The following is a 19,571-nucleotide window of genomic DNA, read 5'->3' on the forward strand; positions in this document are numbered from 1 at the left end:
GCCGAGGAATCCTGACACAGCAACAACCCCGCAGCCGCGGCCACCACCACTACCGGAAACCGCCGAGCGCCGCGCCGGAAGCGATGTCACTAGCGCGCCGGCAGGAGGTAGTTAGACTCCATATCCCGGCAGGCATCGCAACCAGAGTGTGGTTGGTGTTGCCATACTTCCGCCGCGGTGCACTCCGGGAAATGTAGTAGCCGTCTTCGGCCACGGGGGCCTCAGCTCCCCGGTCATGGGAGCGAGATTTCCGAGCCTCGCGATATCCGGGCGCAGCGCTGCTTCGCGGGGTGGTTGCTGTGATACCGCTGCGGAGGTTTCGTGACTGCCTGGGAGTCTGGTGAGAGCAAGCGGCTGTCGCCGCCCGGGAAGCGGGGTCTGCGACCGTCTGCGGGGCTTCCCGCCTCTGTAGCACGGGCCGCTGCGGCCTCCCTGTCTGCACATGTCCTCCGCCTAGGTGGAGGCGGGTTTTTACCGCCCCGGGGAACCAGGCGTGTGTACTCCCTGTTTAGGTCATGGTCAATAGTGCCACCATATCTCAGGCCCCTCCGAGCACTGCCGGGCAACCTCAGCTATCTGAAAGTTGTCTCTTTGTGCTCCGGCTGGGGATAAGCTGCTCAAGGGGGTGGTGAAAGCTACCAGGATTTGCGAGGGGTAGCGCAATTAGCGCGTTGGTGACTGGTGATGCCTCGAGGGAAACTCCTCGAATAACCTAAATGGATGTTTGTAACAGCTCCTCCAATTTGTTTCATGAGACACTTCAGTTCGGCAGACAGATGCTGAAATAAAGAGTAACACAAGAATTCGCAAGAGTTAATGGTTTGACAATGTAAACTGGGCACTGACTAAACACTGAAAGGCGACTGGCGTCTTGTCTTGCTGTGGACCTGCTGTGGTCCTTTCGGAGACCTGTCTGTCACATATCATGGTTTGGTAGTAACTAAGTCCTTTACAGATTTCTAAAGTAAGCAAAACTTTTAATAGGGGGAAGAATTAAGCTTTAAAGAGTTGATCTCTGGTAGTTTTAAATAACGTGTGCAAATTTAAGGACAATTTCTGTCCTTTACAGAGAGAAGTTCAAAAAGGAACAAATATGGCCAGCAGTCACAGACCTCCAATGGCTCGTCCTTCTTCAAGAGCAGGAATAGGGCTCACCACAAGGCCTACATCTTCGTCAAGGACTCCTTCAGCAACCAGAATAGGAACAGGGGTATGTTAGAAAAGTACAACAGTAACATCAATATATTTGGGGGTTTATCCATACTTCTGTGATTTTTTTTTTTTTTTTTAGTACCATGACCAGAGCAATAGATTCTTGGTAAGGGTGTTAAGATTTTAATTTGCAAACAGTTTTATTTTCTAATTTTGTCTGAAAGAGGTCAAGGAGTTCCTGCATCAAGAGTATACCTGGAAGACCCTAATAGTATTGACGTTGCATACAGAGGAAACAATGAATGGTTGCTCATGGGAAATGTCTTAACCCTGCTTCACACATTTGACTGAAGCTTTCTCTCCCCAAAGAGGTGTACAAAGACTAACTAATAAATTCATAATTCAGAGTTGGGAGGTTTTTGGTTTGTTTTATAGATGCCTCCTAGTACATCAAGACCTGGTTCTCGTGGTTCTTCAACTGCTGGAGGAGTCTTGTCATCTCAGATTAAAGTTGCAGACCGTCCAGTGACTCAACAGGGACTAAGTGGAATGAAAACTGCAATGAAAGGTATTTTTAAACTGAAAATAACTATCACGGTGTCTGGAAAGTTTGGAAGGAGTTGTTAGTTTTTTTAAAAAAAACTTTTAATCACTATATAAACTGTAGAGTCAATATATATGATTAAATGAAGAAGGAAAGGAAGATTAAAACATCGCTCTCATTTTCTTTGTTCTTGACAGTCAAGGACGAAGGCTTTTGTGTGCCTAAGTTGTCTTTAAAGAATAAAACAAGATCAGCCATATCTTCTTCCATTGGTGCAGAGTAATTAAAATACTGTGTGACATAGTAACTCTTCATAGAGCTGAAAAAGCAACGTTTATCTTGACAAAAATCTAAAATTAATTTCTACCTTTATTTTAATGAGGCAGTTCTCTGCCTGCAAATTCTGCACATTGTTTTCATAATTTATAGTTCATCAAAATCAGTTGTTTTTTACAAAATATGATCTTACTCTCCTTTGTCAGGTCCTCAGAGGCAGATAATGGATAAAACCTATTACCTGGGATTGCTGAGGTATGTCTTAACATCACCTTCAAACCATAGAAGGTCTAATGCTCTGTTCCCTTTCTGACATTAAGTTTGCTGTGCTTAACAAAAGCATGGGATAAGTGGTGTTTGCTTCTAATGAAAACTGTCCTGTTGCAACAGGTAAGGTCATTTTTCGCAGAATTTGTTGGAGGAAAGGAGGTTTATGCTTATGTCCAAGTAAACTCCTTTGACATTGTTATATTAGGTTTTCACTCCCACAGGACAGTTGGTGACTTTGAGATTCCATCTGTTGGAGAGCAGTGTAATGGAAGAGGACCTGAGGGTCCTGGTGGACAACAAGATGACCAGCAATGTCTCTCTGTGGCTAAGAAGGCCAGCAATATTCTGGGGTGCAGTAAGAAAAGCTTGGCCAGCAGGCCAAGGGAGGTTCTCCTCCCTGTCTTCTCTGCCCTAGTGAGGCCACATCTGGAATATTGTGTCCAGTTCTGAGCCCCTCAGTTCAAGAAGAATGTGAGGGAACTGCTTGAAAGAGTCCAGCACAGAGCCACAAAGGTGATTAAGAGAGTGGAGCATCGCCTTTATGAGGAAGGGCTGAGGAAGCTGAGTCTCTTTAGCTTGGAGAAGAGGAGACTGAGGGGTGACCTCATTAATGTTTATAAATATGTGAATGGCAGGTGTTGGGAGAACAGAGACAGGTTCTTCTCAGTGATGTCCAATGATAGGACAAGGAGCAATGGGTGCAAGCTGGAGCATAGGAGGTTCCACATGAACATAAGGAAAAAATTTTTCACTGTCTGTTGTAAAGGGGATTACTAAGTAAATTACCCTTACAATAATAAACTATATCAAATGGGTATTAATAAAAATACTAGTAACCCTTTATTAATATGAAAATTGCCAAACTCATTAAATAGGATCGTTCTGTGGTTGGAGTATGTATTTACAATGGGAATATGCAGTCATGGGGCAAAATACAAACTCTATGCAAATACAAAATACAAATTCTATGCAAATTAGGAGGTAATAACCTGGAATGAGAAAGTGCCTGGGAGCAGGTAGCGCTCAATTACAGCCAGGGGGAGATTCGGTCAGAACCTTTAAACCCAAAAGGCAATGGATTAATTACTCACAGCTGGTTTTACCCACATGGGGGATGCTGCAGCTGCTGTGTTAGCAATGAAGCTTTGGGGCACTCTTGTATGGCGCTGGCAGGGCAGATTGCTGGCAAGAAGGGTGCCACCTTGTCCCAGGCTGATCTGGCTTCAGCGGACAGTGGGCAGTTGACAACTCTTCTCACAACGGGCACTTGCTTGGTTCCTGGGTAAACTGAGGCATGGCACGATTCTAGTGGCAAGAGGAAGCAGGCTGGGCTGATCCGGCTTCTAGGCTTGTGGCTTCTCCAGCTTGCTGTGTGTGGGCTTGTGGCTTTATCCCAGGCTCTGGACCAGGCACTCGAGGCAGGGCAGGGCAACTCAGGGCAGCTTCTACAAGACAGGTCCAAGTAGGCTTGAAAGCAGGCTTAAAGCAAGGCTTAAGAGCAAGGCTTGAGCAAGGTTTGAAGCAAGGCTTAAAGCAGGCCAAAGGTGACTACCAAGTCAACCTGTATATATACCTGGCCAGAGATCAGTTTGGGCCAATGGGGCACCTGAAGCTAACGTGTAGCTGCCCAGTGGAAAGGCTATAACCATAAAAGACAGAACCAAGGAACTTGTATCAGGGGGAGCAGTGGTCAGCTTACCTGCTCTCGCCCCAGATAAACATCTTGTTTACCAGACAGGCAGGAGTCCTGCCCCCTTTGCTCTTTTTCCTGCATTGCCCTGTCTTTCTGCGGGAAGGAGGGGACAGAAAGGGACCTTGTCTAGACATCTTAAGGCCTGTCTGGGTTTGTACTGGGCCATGTCATGGCCCTACCATGACACTGTCAGGGTGACAGAGCATTGGAACAGGCTGCCCAGAGAGGTTGTGAAGTCTCCAGCTTTGGAGACATTCAAAACCTTCCTGGATACATTCCTGTGTGACCCTAAAGGTGATCCTTCTCTAGCAGGGGGGTTGGACTCGATCTTTAGAGGTCCCTTCCAACCGCTAACAGCCTGTGATTCTGTTACAGATCAGATAGCTCCATTTTAAGAAGCAGCAACACAAACCAAGCACTTTTTAGTGTACGTTTCAGATGGTTTAATTATACTTTGAGCTAACACTGGCAAAGATAAGGCCTTGCAGAAACAGTATTGCATATGCCACTTTGTCAGTTGATCATATTACAGGATTGAATAATCAGTTCTGAAAGGTGTAATTTTAAATATGGATGATATCCACATTCTGTGAAATGATGCTCTGCTCTGCTTTTTTTTGTGCCCATTTGAGAGTTTCACCAGCAGGGACAAAAAGCTATTTACATTTCACATCCAGGTTTTGTACAACTGTTTATGATTTCATCTGATGTAACCACTCTGTTTTTTCTCTCATCTGAGCTCTTCTTTGAAATACTGATTTGAAACACAGTGCAATATGAGAATAAGATACTGACTGCACATCTCCTATAGTAAAATGTCATTTCTGTACTGTGTTTTACTTGTACATTGGAATGTTAATGATTGTTTTTCATTTGTTTATTTTTTCAGAAGCAAAACAAACGAACTTACAACAGAAATTAACAAGCTGCAAGAGGAAGCAGAAATGTACAAGCAAGAGAAATCAGTCTATTCGTCATATGAAAAAAGGTGAGATTTATTGCAGCTCATGCAGTGCTAACTTCTTCAGGTATTGGGCAGGTTTCAAGGAACCATTAAATAATTCTTTTTTCATTATTTTATTTTTACATATTTGGATCTTGCAATCTTATGTTTGACTTTTTGTTTTGTGTGTAGGGCAGAGGCTTTAGCTAGTGAAATCAAAGAATATCAAGGCCAGCTAGCGGACTACAACATGGTATGCTGCTGTCATCTTTTGATACTGAATGCTCTTTTCTCTCATTTGCTTCGTACTGCTTTTTCTTTATTTCTTTTTTATTCATGCTTAGAATCATAGGATCATATAGTTATTTCAGTTGGAAGAGACCTCCAAGATCATTGAGTCCAACCTTCAACCTAAGACCACTATGGCCATTGAACCGTTTCCACATATTTCTTGAACACCTCCAGTGATAGTGACTCCATCACCTCCCTGGAGAGCCTGTGCCAGTGCCTGACCACTCTTTCTGTAAAGAAATTTTTCCCAATATCCAAATTTTTCCTAATATCCACATTTTTCCTAATATCCGTACTTTTCTGTGAAAGTGATTAATACTGACTTTTGTTCAGTTTCTGGAAGGAAAAATATGGAAACTAAGGAAAACATTTTAAAAAAGGAAATGTACTTCCTTTACATCAAGAGAAGTGATTGTTTATGGATTTAAGAAATTACTGCTGTGTAATATGGTTGGATTTTGTACAGCTACATGTAGTGATGATTACTTCTCAAAACTGCATATAATCTCTTAAGATTCCCAAATCACATGTTTTCCATTTACAATAACAGAAACTTGATGTCTTTTTTATCAGTGCTTTGTGAGTTGCTACCTATTTGTCTGTTTGTGTGTGTGTGTGTAATAAAAAAAACCAAACCCAGGAAAGCAGTAACAGGTTGGAATTCTGTCTCATTGCAGGTTGTGGATATACTTAATACCAGTACAGACATAGCAGAACTGATTCGGGATTACAATGTGGTAAGAATTAGGGTATTTGTTATGTTTGAACACTGGAATGATGTGTGTTACATTCCTGGTGCTTGGAACATACCTAAAAAAGCATACCACTAATTTAAAACTTAGCCATTTTTATCCAGTTAAATTAACCATAATATTTGCAATGTGTTTGTATCATAGCATGCTTTAGGTTGGAAGAGACCTTTAATGGTCATCTATTCCAAACCCTGCCTCAGTGAGCAGGCACATCAGAGCCTCCTCTGACCTGACCTTCAGTGTTTCCAGGGAGGGATATCTATCACTGGTCTGGGCAACCTGTTAAGTGAGACAGTTGTCTGAAGTGTTACATTAACAACCCCATGAGAGCTTTCTGTGTTTTAGATTTCAGAAGGCAGTGATCCCAACCCAAATTATGAGTGTTAAAATAAATTCTTTATTTGATTTGGGAGCATAGAACACTTGGTCTTCTGGAAATTTAGTTCTCTTTTTCTCTTCTGCTGTTTAAATTACTCTGGTTTGTTTAATAAAGAGGTGCCTAACATGGCCAGCAACAAAATCAGCTTTGTTTTTCCTTTACTTGCTTTATTTTCTAACACAGAGTGCTTATGTAAGTATTAAGATGTGAGTGACATTAAGCATGTTCCACTTTTTATGATCACTTGGCTCTAAGCAAAAGAAACTAGTTTTGAAAAAAGTTATTTTGGTAGCTTGAAAAACCACCTGAGTATTTCATCATCAAACCAAATATTTTTTCCCTTGCATTTAATTGAAAAATTAAGTCAGAGAATCATAGAATAGCTTAGGTTAAAAGGAGCCTTAGAGATCATTTACTCATGATGTCTGTATCATAAAGAGAATGCTTTCCAAGTGTTACATTTTCATTCTGTCTGTGGGCTTATACCAGATTTTACTAACATTCCAGGAATAGATCCCACAGTAATAGAAAGTTAATTGATTTGCTACAAACTTGTTTGTATTTCTTTGTCAAGCAGCTTCTTTCTCATTTAAAGGACACTTTGAATTTGTATGTGAAATCTTTGTTGTTATCTATCATGTCAAAATATCTTTCTGTGTTTTTTCAGTTAAAAGTTCAGAATGACCGAGATGCTCAGAGTGTGGATAAAATTTTCACAGAAAGACAAGGGTAAGTGCATAAAGTGTATGCTTCTTCAAAGCTGTTAGTATCATAAACTGAACTGGGCAAAATCAAGGTGTTACTTAAATTCAGAAGTTTCTTAACAGTGTAGTGCATGTCGTAAGTGATACCTGAGCAATTTCAAGATAATACATCAGGCTCAGGCTGTAGCTGTTGTTCCTAGCTTTAAACACTCCTGAGTAACTGCCGTGGAGATACTTTACCATGTCATCTAAGAGGAGTTAGGTAGCAGTGGAGAGTCATGTCATGGCAACCTGCTGTCCTGAGTTTTTGAAGTTCTGTGGTGGAGTGGCAGAGTGGGGAAAGCAAGCAAAAGTGGGAACTAGAACTGAGATTCCTGTGTGGTGAAGTTAGAGTATGTGGAGGGAAAGGTGAGGACAGGCTTGGAGTAAGAATTTGTAAGCGGTTAAGAACAGCTTGAAGAGTGATAGGCTGAGAGAGCAGGTTTCCAAGACAGGGAAAGGGGAGATCCAGGGACAGGAGACGTGCAAGAGAAAGAAACCACTTGTTGCTATAAAGGATGAGACTTATCATATAGGCACTTTTTAAAAAGCAATTTATTATTTTATAAGGTGCTTTTAAATAATACTGTGGTTTTCAGCAGCTTACAAATGGTGTGTCGTACCCCTGAATGCATGTTTTAGTGTTAAGAAAATGTGAAAAAAAAAACCCCAAACTGGTTCAGTAGCAAACTAAGGCATAAAGGCATTAGATGTGCAGCAATAACTTTTTGTATTGTATGTAGTCACATTAAAGGGAATGGAGCAGTTGGTTTTTCTCACTCTGCTAATTTGGGTTAAAAAAAACCAAAACACGTATGTTCTGGGTTTTTTTTGTGTGAGTTTTGTTTGTGTGAGACTGCTGAGTTGTGACATCATTAATTTGGATACGGTCTCCAGTCTGGCTGTGATCTTCTCTAATTTTCCTTTCTGGACTTCATCACAAAGTGTTAGTGATTATGCCAGCTTCACACACTGCTTTGTGAAGACTTCTTCATGTTACACAATATACAGGAAGTTCTCTCCTTCCCACCCATAAGAAACCAAATAGGTTTTTATAGCAACTTGTTTCTGAGTATTTTTTGCATGATTTGAAATATTTGTTGCACACTAATGCATGCATATCCCCACATTTTTAGCTTCATGCAGCAATACCTGGTAATGGATTTGATGAGATGAAAGGAGATGAACTGCTTGGCTTCATTTCATTTTGTACATAAGCAGTGTAAAGTGAACGCACAAGTCTACTACAGTTCATCATCCAGTGTTTAAGACATTACCTTTCCTCAGTTTCATAAGAATCTATGTATTTGTCCTCAATATATTCATCTTCCCCCTGCACAAATTCGTGAAATTTCTCAAATATTACTATGGGATCATCGTCGTTTGTACTTGTAGGAGAGGAGCTCATGTCAGCTGAGAACTCCTGTTCAAACATCTCAGAGTCGTTTTCTTGCAGACGACGGTGACGGTAGCTGACCACATACTGATACCATATTGGGCATTTTATAGCAGTAAATATCAGGAGTGTGGTGCTTAGGACAAACCCTAGGACACCAGCCAGGAAGGTCCAGCTTTTGCCAATAAGTGGTAAAGCTTTAAAACAGACAGGGGATAAAAAAAGAGTTATCTTCATGGGAAATGTCAGCAAGAACTCTAGTGCAAATTTTTTTTTTACAGTGAAATGGATAACTCACAAAATAAACTGTGATAGGGCAACTACTGTGTGTCTCCAAAGCACTGCTGTGTTACTAGGGAGTCAGTAATGTCACTCAGACCAAAAAATGCATGCACATCTCATATTTCCTAGCCATATAAATCAAAGAGACTGTTTTCAAAGACAGATACTATCCTGGAGACATATAAAATATTTTTTAATTTTTTTTTTCAAAATTTACATTGGAATTTGGGGGTGGGGGGAAGTCAGTAATTAACTTCCAATTGTATTTCCCAGGCTTGAATTTATGGTAATAATCCTAACATATCCTTTTCTTTTTTTCTTTTTTTTTTTTTTTTTAAATAACCTTTCAGATGTATATATTTTATATAAAAATTCAATACTCTGTAGTTGTCAGTAGTCTGCTTAGTGTGATGATGGAATTAACATCAAAAGGTGAAGAAAGGTAAGGAGACTATCTGTTAAATTTTCAAAGAATATGATATAGGCAGGTTTGTGTCCTTTACATTGAACATATTTGAGGGCTGGAGTAAAATTAATAGGCTTGCTCACATTTTAAGAAGACATCTATGTCTAGAAAGCAGTTAGTTTGGGAGAATCTAATTTTGTTAGGATGCTTCCCTGGTTCTGTTAGGCAGAGATCTGGACAGCTGTCTGTATTTCAAGCCCTTGAAATTTCATCGTCAGTGTGTAGTATCATTTGAGAATGCAGATGTGATTTATCTGTTTTAAACACTTGCTCAGCAAAGCTTCACATTCACCAACCTGGGCAACCTGATCTAGTGGAAAGTATCCCTGCCCACGGCAGGGGTTGGAACTAGATGATCCTTGAGGTCCCTTCCAACCCTGACAATTCTGTGATAATGAGTGTACAGTCTACCAAAACCTTGAGACACACTAGTTCCCTAGCCCTGGCTTTCATGGAAGAATTGCAGTGCACCAGGAACACAAAACAGTGTGAAATCTTTGATCAGTACATCAAAGGGCTTGTATGCAGTGAAGTACCAGTGTATTACCTGCATCTGTTCCGTTGTTTCCAGTGCTGTTGTTTGTAGTTGGAGCTATTGGTAAGGCACTACTCTCAAATTCAATGGCAGAAGTGGAAGTTTCAATGTTTTCTAAAGAAGCTTTTCCAATTTTGCAGTCAGTTGGTTGGATAGGTGCTGTCTTGATGGAGAGTTTTTGCTTGCTATTTGGGAATGTACATGTAGTGTCGTTCTCATTTTCTGTGGATGTGAGTAGTGGAAAATCTATGAGGTACCGTTAGTTAATTGTCATTCTAATCTAAAAAAATTCCATGGATGACCAATGGATTACTGCAGAATACAGGTAAATTTATGGTGAATAATATCCAGATCAGGAAAAGACAACATGTGGCTGTTTGACGTAAACAAGTATGAAATGTCACTCTTAGCAAAACTTACCCATTGTCACATTGGAGGTAGTTAGCCATTTCTGTAAGTCAACAAGGTCACAGGAGCAGATCCATAGGTTTCCAGCTAAAACAATTGTAGTCAATTTAAGAGGTGGATTTATATGAAGAGATTTAAGCTGGTTGTACTGTAGATCTAAAACTGTCAGACTGTTCAGAGAAGTAAATACCTCTGAATCTAGTTGAGTAATCTTGTTATGTGATATATTCAACACTGACAGTTGATTTAATCCTGCAAATGCTGCTTTATGAACGCTGCTAATCTGATTGTTGCTGATATCCAGAATTACAAGTCTTGTCATATTGCAGAAGCTGTTACTATGCACTACAGTAATCATGTTTCTATTTAAATGAAGTTCAGTGACATTTTGGAAAAGGTTGCTAGGAATATCAGTGAGGTTCTTTCCAGACTCTTCACAAGTGACCTGCTGAAAAAAAAGAGAATGACAATTAAATACTGTAGAGGAGTCTGATGATAAAATGATGAACTCAGTGATAATTGTTAAGGGCATGAAAAATCTTTATTGTGTTTTTTTTTTTAATGCTAACACTGTCAATGAAAAATTCTATTACTCTTCATGCAACTCATTGGTGTTTTTCATAATATATTCATTGTCTTGTGGTGCAGGGAAATTGATCCTCTTAGTGTACAGAGACCTGAAGTTCCAGATCACATGGTACTTAAACTCTGAGTTGAAAGGTAATTCATGTGATGACAATCCAACCACTTTGGCACACTACTTTGTAATTAGTACGTCTGTGTGGTTTAGAATTTTATGTGAAGGAAAAGGATTCTTCTGGAAGAAGTTGTCATAGAGGAAGTGGATTCAAGCCTGAAAATCAGTTCAATGTGCTTTTTCAAGTGTGTTGCTGTGTTTTAAAAACAGTGGTGTTGGCTTTTTAAAACACCTTTGGACCAGACCTTTGACAAAACATTTAGTCTATATTTTTATTATAATTATAGCACTTAAATTCATTTTGGTTTTCTGGGTTGAGGTTTAGCATATCTGCAGTCCCTTTCAGTTTGAGAGTGCTTACTTGCTTGAAACATTTTTGTTTTCTGAGAAGAGCAGATGTATATGTATGTAGATTGTATACATACATGTCTACATGTCTGTGTATATGTGTGTGTCACTGCAGACTATGGTTTAGTGTCAGGGTTCTTGAACTGATTGTAAAGGAGATACTAAGTACTGAAAACATATTGGCTCTGTTATCCCTTTTCCTAAATAAGTAGCCTGTGTTCTGCTGGTTACTACTTTGATTATGTTGAGCCTAGCTGGTTTATTTTAAAACAAATGCAGGTGGAGTTTCTTGTCTGCACTGTATATATCTATATCTATATCTATGTATAGGTAGGTATATACAGTAGGTACAGTACTGGACCTGTAGGCAGTGAGACAGTGCAAATAGTGCAATAAAAGTTTTATTTGACTGCTAGTCAAGACTTCTTCCTTCCTCTCCATTCCACAGTAAATACAAAATCTGTTAAATTAACCTCTGAAAAAAGAATAAATTAAAATTTCTTGCAAGTGTTTGGACCTAACTTGGGCAAATACTAATTCAGTAAATCTCTCTAATTTGCCGTAGTAAATGGCATTGTCCAAATAACTGCTGCTTTTTTAGGTCTGTCCAAAATCATGTAAAAATAAAGGAATCACTCCTACTGTCTGCAGAGAGATTTGATTGAGATGTAAAACCACCTCAAATATGTTTCAGTATTATTCACCCACTTAAAATTACTAATTGCCTGTTTCACAGAAAACCACATCTTATTTGTGCTTCATTCTTCAGGAATTTTATGTTTGCAGGGTAGTTTTTAAAAATATATCTAGCTTCTATTGCATCTTTCAAAAATAAGAGTAATTTACATACTTTAAAAACTTACATTTTGAGAAGCAATGTTGCAGTCAGCAGTGGCTGGATTCAAAAACAGTGTTCCAGCCCAGATAACAAGCCAAGAGAGTTTCATGTTTAGAGCCTATTAAAAAACAACACTTTTGTATACCAACACCAGAATGCCATTGTCTTCAATAGTCATAGTTTAGCAAATTAATCGACACAATTATTTCAATGGTAATTTAATAAATTTAGTTATATGTGTATAGTACAAATGTAAAATTAAGAGGAAAAGCCTAAGTTGTCAGAATTAATACATTCAGCTTTCACTTAACTGAGAGGAACCTAAAAGCCAGTGAGCAGACCGTATCAGCAAATAGAAAAGTGATTGATTAAAGAAGTTAATAGACAACAGTTTCATAAATGGATGAAATAGATATGGATATGCTCAATAATGTCCCTGTTAAAGCAATTACAGGTAAAGACTATGATAGGAGTAAACTGGAGGAAGTATTTAGGCTTGCATGCTCTCATTGAATAGTATCTCTTGCTGCCACTGACAGGCAGAATACTGTATTGTTGGTTTATCCAGTCAGATCTCTCTTATGTTCTTACCTAAGTTATTAAGCATTTTTGGTGAATTTTTAATTAGATTGATGATCTCATCTCTTTATTGTCCATAATATTCACCACATGACATAAACCTGGACCTCTGTATTATGAAGCTGTAGTTGCTGTGATCTTTGGAACCATGTAAACATGGTTCAGTCTCTTGTGCTGGAGTTGTTGTAGACATTTATTGAGAGCTTTTCTGACAAATGGTATTCACTGTGACACTGACTTTCTCAGGGGATGTGTCACTCGTTCATCCCCTTTGAATCAGGCATCGTTTGCAAGATTTACTTAAACTGAATGGGAATGTTAAACAATCTGTGAGACATCAAATCAGTCCCTGTTTGTGCTGGACTGGCATTAAAATGTTGCATAAAAGGTAGATTAACCCTTCATTTTTACCCTTTTTCTTAAGCATCTGAAGAGAAAAAATAGTAGGCTAGGTGAATATCAATATTTCTTTCCCAGATTTCTATCATTCAAATTAAAAAAAGACCCAAAAGATAAGGTGTGTGAGAGACTGGTTTAAATTGTCTGTTGTCTCTTGAGCTCAAAAGATCTTAATGGAACGTAACAAGGAGTGAAGGAAATTGCAGAGGGAAGCTCAGTTGCAGGAACAATGCTAATTATAGTCAGGCAGTCAGGTGTAAGAAAACCTCAACCCTTCCTTAAAAAGTATCAGGAGGCCTTTGTTGGCATTTGCCTCAGTATGGAGTAGATAAGGTCGCAGAACAAATTGGTCAAGTGTAATTGATTTCTTCTGAGGACTGACCTCACTCACCTATCTGAATCAGCCTGGAAACTTAATAACTTCTTGGAAAGAAGATAAGTGCCACTTACACCACTCTGATCCACTGTGCATTTCTGCTGCCGTTGGAAATTTACACTAAATACAAAAAAGAGTTCATAAACCTTTTTGTTAGACATTATCGGTGACAAGGACGAGAGGTACTAGCAGCAGCGGCCACCATCATGGTATATGTTAGCTGTTGTTCTGGTCAGTGATGGGGCTAGTGGCTCATGCATTTTTGGAGCCAGTTTATGTATTGCCAGTGGAAAACATGGTGCAGATTGAGAAATCTTGAGGTAGACTATATTAACATTTGGGTCTTGTGAAATACTTGGACCTTAAAGATACCTATTCTGAGATGTTCAGAAACAGACTGGGCCTTAACCAGGCAGTCTATTATTGTGTTGCAGATTTCAAGAAAAACACTATCTTTAATAGAGTGGGAGAAATATATCAGAATATTATTTTAAAGGTTAGTCTGGAAGTTAATAACAATCAAGTTGAAAGCTAAAGATAATTCAAAAGATTTTCAAAACTTCAAGGAAAAAGTTAAAATTTCTAGATGAAGGGGATGCTGTTAACTTGAAAAACCATTTTCCTGTCTAACAATTCATTCTTATCTATGTCTAAATCAAAAAATATATTTCCTATTTTTCACTACAGTTTCTACAGAAAACTTAGGTTTGAGGGTTTTTTTCCAAACTTGTTTCCCTGTGTGTGTGTGAACCTGTACAATCAGTAGAAAACCAGGAAAGCATCTGTAATTTAAGTTACAATTTAGCTTTTGCTAGAACTGGTCTTTTTAAATTGCTGTTTAAAGTAGTTGCTTTGAAAGAAACTGAGCCTGGCAGTACATTAGCAAGAACTTGACGTTTTCTTGTAATTAGAAACATTTTCTTTAAGAGTTTTTCTTGGAGAACTTCTGAAGATTTTATCTCATAATGGTAATGCAGTTTGTGTGGTTTTTTTTTTTCCCCTTACATTTGTAAACAAAAAGGCAGATTTGTGAAGTTAATGGAGTTTATTTAATCAGGTAGTCTGGTATACAGAGAAGAAACAGACTGTTCCCTAACTTTATACTCAAGTACAGTTTACATAACATCTTGCCTTGTCCAAAGTTCATAATAATTCCTGATCTTTTAGTGTAGCTCAAGATGTTTCTAGTCCAACAACAAAGTTATACTAAAAATATTTTTTCCTGTATTTCGAAAAATATATGGCCAGTGTCTTACCTTTCTGTTGCTTCTTAGAGGCAGTGTGTGTACACATGTGTAGATGTGTCAGTGCACTGACAAGAAATAATATGGTGCAACAGCACTTTGTTTTTGTTCAACCTTTGTACCTGATGAACAAGCAGGCAGTGTAAAAAATAATAAGCCTGGAGGATCCTTAGCAAAAGATTGACTAGGTTGAGCAACTTCTTATAATCGTCTTTGATTTAATTGGATCTGCAGCCAATAGGGAAGTCTAATAATAGCATGCTCAAGTGTCAAGTTCCAGATCATGTGGGAGGCAGCAAGTTAAAATGCTGCAGGGAGTTTACAGGCAAGTCGGTTTATAATCAATAAAACAAGTGCAAGAGACAGAAAAGGACTTGCATTTTTTTATGTGATCAGTCACCAAATGAAGGAAATTTCAAGATATTTGCATACTGAAGTAGAGATTTGTAGAAGCTTGGTTTAATCTGTGTTAATTCTTGTGTTTTGGAAACATCAGAGGAGGAGCTGCAGGGTGTTGCACAATATTCTGAGATACTCCAACCCTCATCACTTGTTCATCTTCAAATTACTTGTGATAATAAGTTTTCTCCCTATGACAGCCATTGCTGATGTTTTTATTGTATCATATAAAATCACAGAGTTTTAACCTTCTGGCAAAAAGTTTCTGCCAGAGAAGATGCATCACATTTCTAGTCTCAAGGCCATATTGTATCATCTTGAAGTGTTATTCAGCAGTCCATATCACATAAGAGAAAGAGAACTGCCTCAGGTAAAGAGTTTGATTGGTGATATATCCACATACACTTAACATTGGTGGGAATGGAAATGTAGGCTTTCTTTCCTTACTCTGCCATGCATACTTGGAGTCTGAGGCATAGACAAGAGCTTGGAGATGCCACTGCCCTCAATGGTGGCAGCTGCTTCCACATAGTGTTTTGATAAACAGGAGAAACAAAGCAGGTGATGTTCTTCTCTCACTCCCCAAATGCCTCAGTGATCTCCAGAAAAAGGTGCTCTGTAACAAGACAAGCTCCTGTGATCAGTACTGACAGTCTCTCCAGGTGAATTACATGTGGTGTGGAGATTTATTCTGGAAATCAGCAACCTGAATATATTCTTCAATTCTTCATTCCATTTTCTCTGTTTTCATTCTGCTTGTCTTCAGTTGAGCAAAACTCTCACTGCTGAGACCTTGAAACAGCTTTCACAGGCCCAGATCAAGCAATGAGGAGACTCCAATAAGGGAGTAATGTGAAAGCTCCCTGCCAGCTCTCAATTCTGTGCCTTCCAGAGGGTCTTTCATAAAACTGCACTCATAGCTTAAGAAAATGCTTCACTTAAAAAATTACTGCTTTCCACTACCAAGTGTAACATAATTACCCCTTCATAAACTAATGTACTTAGATTGAGCATCTCATTGTTGAGGTTCTGAACAAACAGCTCTCAAGAGGGTATTCAATTTAATGTTGTAGTACACTGACAACTTGCTCTAGGTAATCGTGCTTTTAGTAGTGGGGCTGGCCTAGACCTTCAGATATCAGCTCTACTCTGCTGCCATGAAATTTTCATTATTCCCTTCCCCTGGGATTATCCTTGTGCAATTGCACAATTTTATGTCATTCAGGCTCAAGCCTGAGAGCCTCCTTGGCTGCAATTGTTGATCTGACAGTGTCAGTTACACTGTTTAAAATGTTTGCATCTTGCAGCTTAGGAGGAGTTAATGAAAAATAGAAGAAAAACAAATCTGAAGGAAGGTGTCCATCTGACTGTTAATAGCAGAAGTCACTCTGGAAACAATTTATACAACCTTTCATGCATTGTAATGGGAAGGAAGGTATATTCTTCAGGGTCTCAGGAGAGTTTATTAATTTCCTTTATCTGAAGCTGTTTTCTCAAATTGACTCTTTAGTTTTTAGGAAATTTCGTACAAATTGCTATGTGTTACATGACACAGTGGGAACAGCTCTTTATGCCTTCCTTGACTCTGCTAGTCATTTGCTTGTGGCTCATTATAGCTGCACTGATAGAGATTTTTTTATCGTTGCAGTCCGCTGATTTCCTAGTAAGATTAAAGTCATAAATGAAGAATATCAGGAAGGGCTAATTTCTTCATTCTTGCATGGTCAAAAAGTTTCACTCTGCCTGAGACTCTGAAGCCACTCTCCATTCTTAAGGTATCCAGTAATTCGTTGCTGAAAGTCTTCATCGTTCTAGACTGTCAAGCCCTAGTGTCTATACAGTATGTTTTCTTGATGTTTATTCCCAATCATATACCAACTTCTGTTCTTATCCCAGGAGGTCACTGATGGAAAGCAACTGAGTGGGAATAGTTCATTTTTGCCACTCTAGGGAGTATGCAGATAGTCAGGGTGAGAGTGTTGGAAAGTACTGTGTGGGTACTGTAAGGGCAAAGAACTCTTCATCTTCTGCATAGTTAATCAAACTCCAAGAAGATTAGATGCAAGTATTTAACTCCTTTTTTTTTTTTTTTTAGAGTCTTTGGAGGTTTTGTGTTAAAAGATAACTTCAGTGAGACTGAAGGGATACCAGAGTTTGAAATGGATCCTTAAGATAAATATCAACTAGTAAAAGTTACAAAAGTCTTCTATTTTTTCAGCACAGAAAAGTTAATTCAAGCTGTAGAAGAAGATATTGAACGTGAGAAGGTTGTAGCAGATGACATTATAAAAGACATGTCACAGGCAGATCAAGCTAAATACATGGAGATAAAGGCTGCAAATGAAAAGCTCTCCCAGGTTGGTTTATTTCACTGTACTTACCTAAAATGTTTCTCTGTCTGGCTTCATTTGTTCCAGGTGCAATTTAAGTATTAAAAACCTTGAGAACAAGTAATTCGATAAAAAAAGCTTGCTGGTATCTTAATCAGTTGTAAAAGTGCCTGAAAAAATAAGTAAAGCCATTTACTAAACCCAAGTGCTTTGTCTTTTTGTTTTTTTTAGTTTTAAGAACAAATGATGGTCATAATTTGGGAACTGATACACATATTATGAAAGCTGCTGTACTGCTTAGATGTTTCATCATGTGAAAAAAGAAAGCAAAAGGGAAAAATAACCCTTTCACTTGAGTATGAAGTTTTCTTCTTTGTACGGAAGGCAACCTGACTGAGTAGTTTTGTTGTTCTTGTTGTACATATGAAAACATTAAAAAAATTAACTGGGCTTTAAAATTGTTGTCACTTCACTCTAATGTTAACAAAAGCAGATCTCTAGGTTTTTCTGGGATCATCTACCTTTATGCATAGAGTCTTAGAAAGTTTCTCTGTGTAGTCCGTACTGAGGGATGGGCATCTTTGGAGCCCGATGCTTCCCAGCTATCTTAAGCTGAGCTGCATCACTAAGCAGGGCTTACCTGTCTATTTCTGGATTGTGAAGAAACCCTGGTGACTAGTTCACATTTTCAAATCTAGCTTAAACCTCTGAAGTAGAAATGATAACTTTCACCCTCATTGTTACGTGCCGAATCACACATGACGATGATAGGGTTTATTGGTAAGTTGGATGGTGAAGGTAAGTGGGTTATATCTCACTTACTTGGAGAAGCTAAACAGTATTGTCTTAATTTTTTTGTTGTTGTTGTTGCAGAACAAAGAATATAATCTCATCTTGTAGTAATCTTTATCTGATTTTTTACATTTTTGTCCACTTTAGGAACTGATGGTTCAACAGCAGGAATTGGATGCGCTAAATGTAAAAGAGGAGGCTCTCAGAGCTGTAAGTGGCCTGGGTACCAGTCTTTGTTGATGTCTAGAGTAAAAATACAGTAGAAAAGTACTTCAAACAGTCTCGTTAAATTTTTAGACACTAAAGTATCATGCCCTAGAATGGGCAAAGCAAAGCTGCCTTTCTTTTTTTTTTTTTTCACCAATAAATTCTAGTCAGTTTTGGATAAGGCTTGGTTTTACTAGATGGCAAGTACATTATCATAGCAATAGTGACATTTCCCAGCTTGAGTTACTCAAATGATTCAAATGTTTTGTGTGAAGTTTGACAGATTTGGAATTACTCTCTGAAGATAAACATGAATTGTAATTCACATCCTTAAGGAATTGTGACACCTAATTTTTCAATATGTTTTCAACTTGCAGGGTGTGTGAGAATGTTCCATGTTCCACTTCAAAAGCAATGGGCACTTAAAGTTGTACCTGCCAAGATACTTTTTATCCCACATACATACGTAAACACACACTTCTAATACACTGTCATATTGCTAGATTGAGGAGAATTTTCTCACAGTGGGTGTTTCTTGGATAAAAGGATCTGAGAGCTGAAATTCATGTATGTGTTCAGGGAGTGCAATTTTCAAATACCACTAGACATTTTTACAGTCCTTTTGAGTACTGTTCATGGTTTGTGATCCCCTAGCAACGATGAAGTAGTAAATCTGCTCAGAAAAATGATCCGAGGACGAACTCACAAAGCAAGAGGTAGCTGACTGTCATGTTCCATTACAGAGAATGCAATATTGAGAATAAAGTTTATTCTTTGTACTAACTTTGTACTGTTTGTAACAAATAAGCTTAACTTTCAATGTATAAAGTGTTGCTTAACGAAAGCATAATTTCTGCAATGCTCTCTTGCTATCTGACAATAGCTAGTAGGTGTTTGCTGTTCCCAACAGGAAATAGCACACTCCCAGGTGAGACAGGAAGCTGTGCAGCTGTATGAAAAGCTCCATGAACTTGAGGAACGTCGAGATCAAATGATTGCTGAGGATAAGAACATGGAATCTCCACAGGAAGAAAGAGAGAGATTATTAAAGCAGGCAAGAACACAAAAGTGTTGGCATATAAAAGATTCTCTGAGTCAGTATTTTAAATGATAATACTTGAAAAGTATTTGACAATATTTGAATCTTGCCTTATTTTTCTCTTTAAACAGCAAAAATCATGTGAAATTAAAAACAGCTAGTGATAGGTTGGATGGGATGTTTCAGATTCAGC

The 19,571-nt window shown here is 38.6% G+C and overlaps 1 protein-coding gene across 2 annotated transcripts in view; it reads left to right on the forward strand.

Moving 5' to 3' along the window:
• The first annotated feature begins 1,093 nt into the window (after positions 1 to 1,093).
• The window catches only part of IFT74 (intraflagellar transport 74), a 44,145-nt gene continuing 25,667 nt past the window's right edge, over positions 1,094 to 19,571 (forward strand). For both annotated transcript variants that reach the window (XM_054397772.1, XM_054397771.1), the window contains exons 1-10: positions 1,094 to 1,210; positions 1,588 to 1,720; positions 2,179 to 2,227; positions 4,825 to 4,923; positions 5,071 to 5,131; positions 5,847 to 5,906; positions 6,968 to 7,029; positions 17,229 to 17,367; positions 18,280 to 18,342; positions 19,250 to 19,393. In XM_054397772.1, coding sequence (XP_054253747.1) covers positions 1,094 to 1,210; positions 1,588 to 1,720; positions 2,179 to 2,227; positions 4,825 to 4,923; positions 5,071 to 5,131; positions 5,847 to 5,906; positions 6,968 to 7,029; positions 17,229 to 17,367; positions 18,280 to 18,342; positions 19,250 to 19,393 — 927 coding nt within the window. The remainder of the gene's footprint in view (positions 1,211 to 1,587; positions 1,721 to 2,178; positions 2,228 to 4,824; positions 4,924 to 5,070; positions 5,132 to 5,846; positions 5,907 to 6,967; positions 7,030 to 17,228; positions 17,368 to 18,279; positions 18,343 to 19,249; positions 19,394 to 19,571) is intronic.

The sequence above is a fragment of the Indicator indicator genome, chromosome Z, assembly GCF_027791375.1.
Source record: "Indicator indicator isolate 239-I01 chromosome Z, UM_Iind_1.1, whole genome shotgun sequence".
Taxonomy (NCBI): domain Eukaryota; kingdom Metazoa; phylum Chordata; class Aves; order Piciformes; family Indicatoridae; genus Indicator; species Indicator indicator.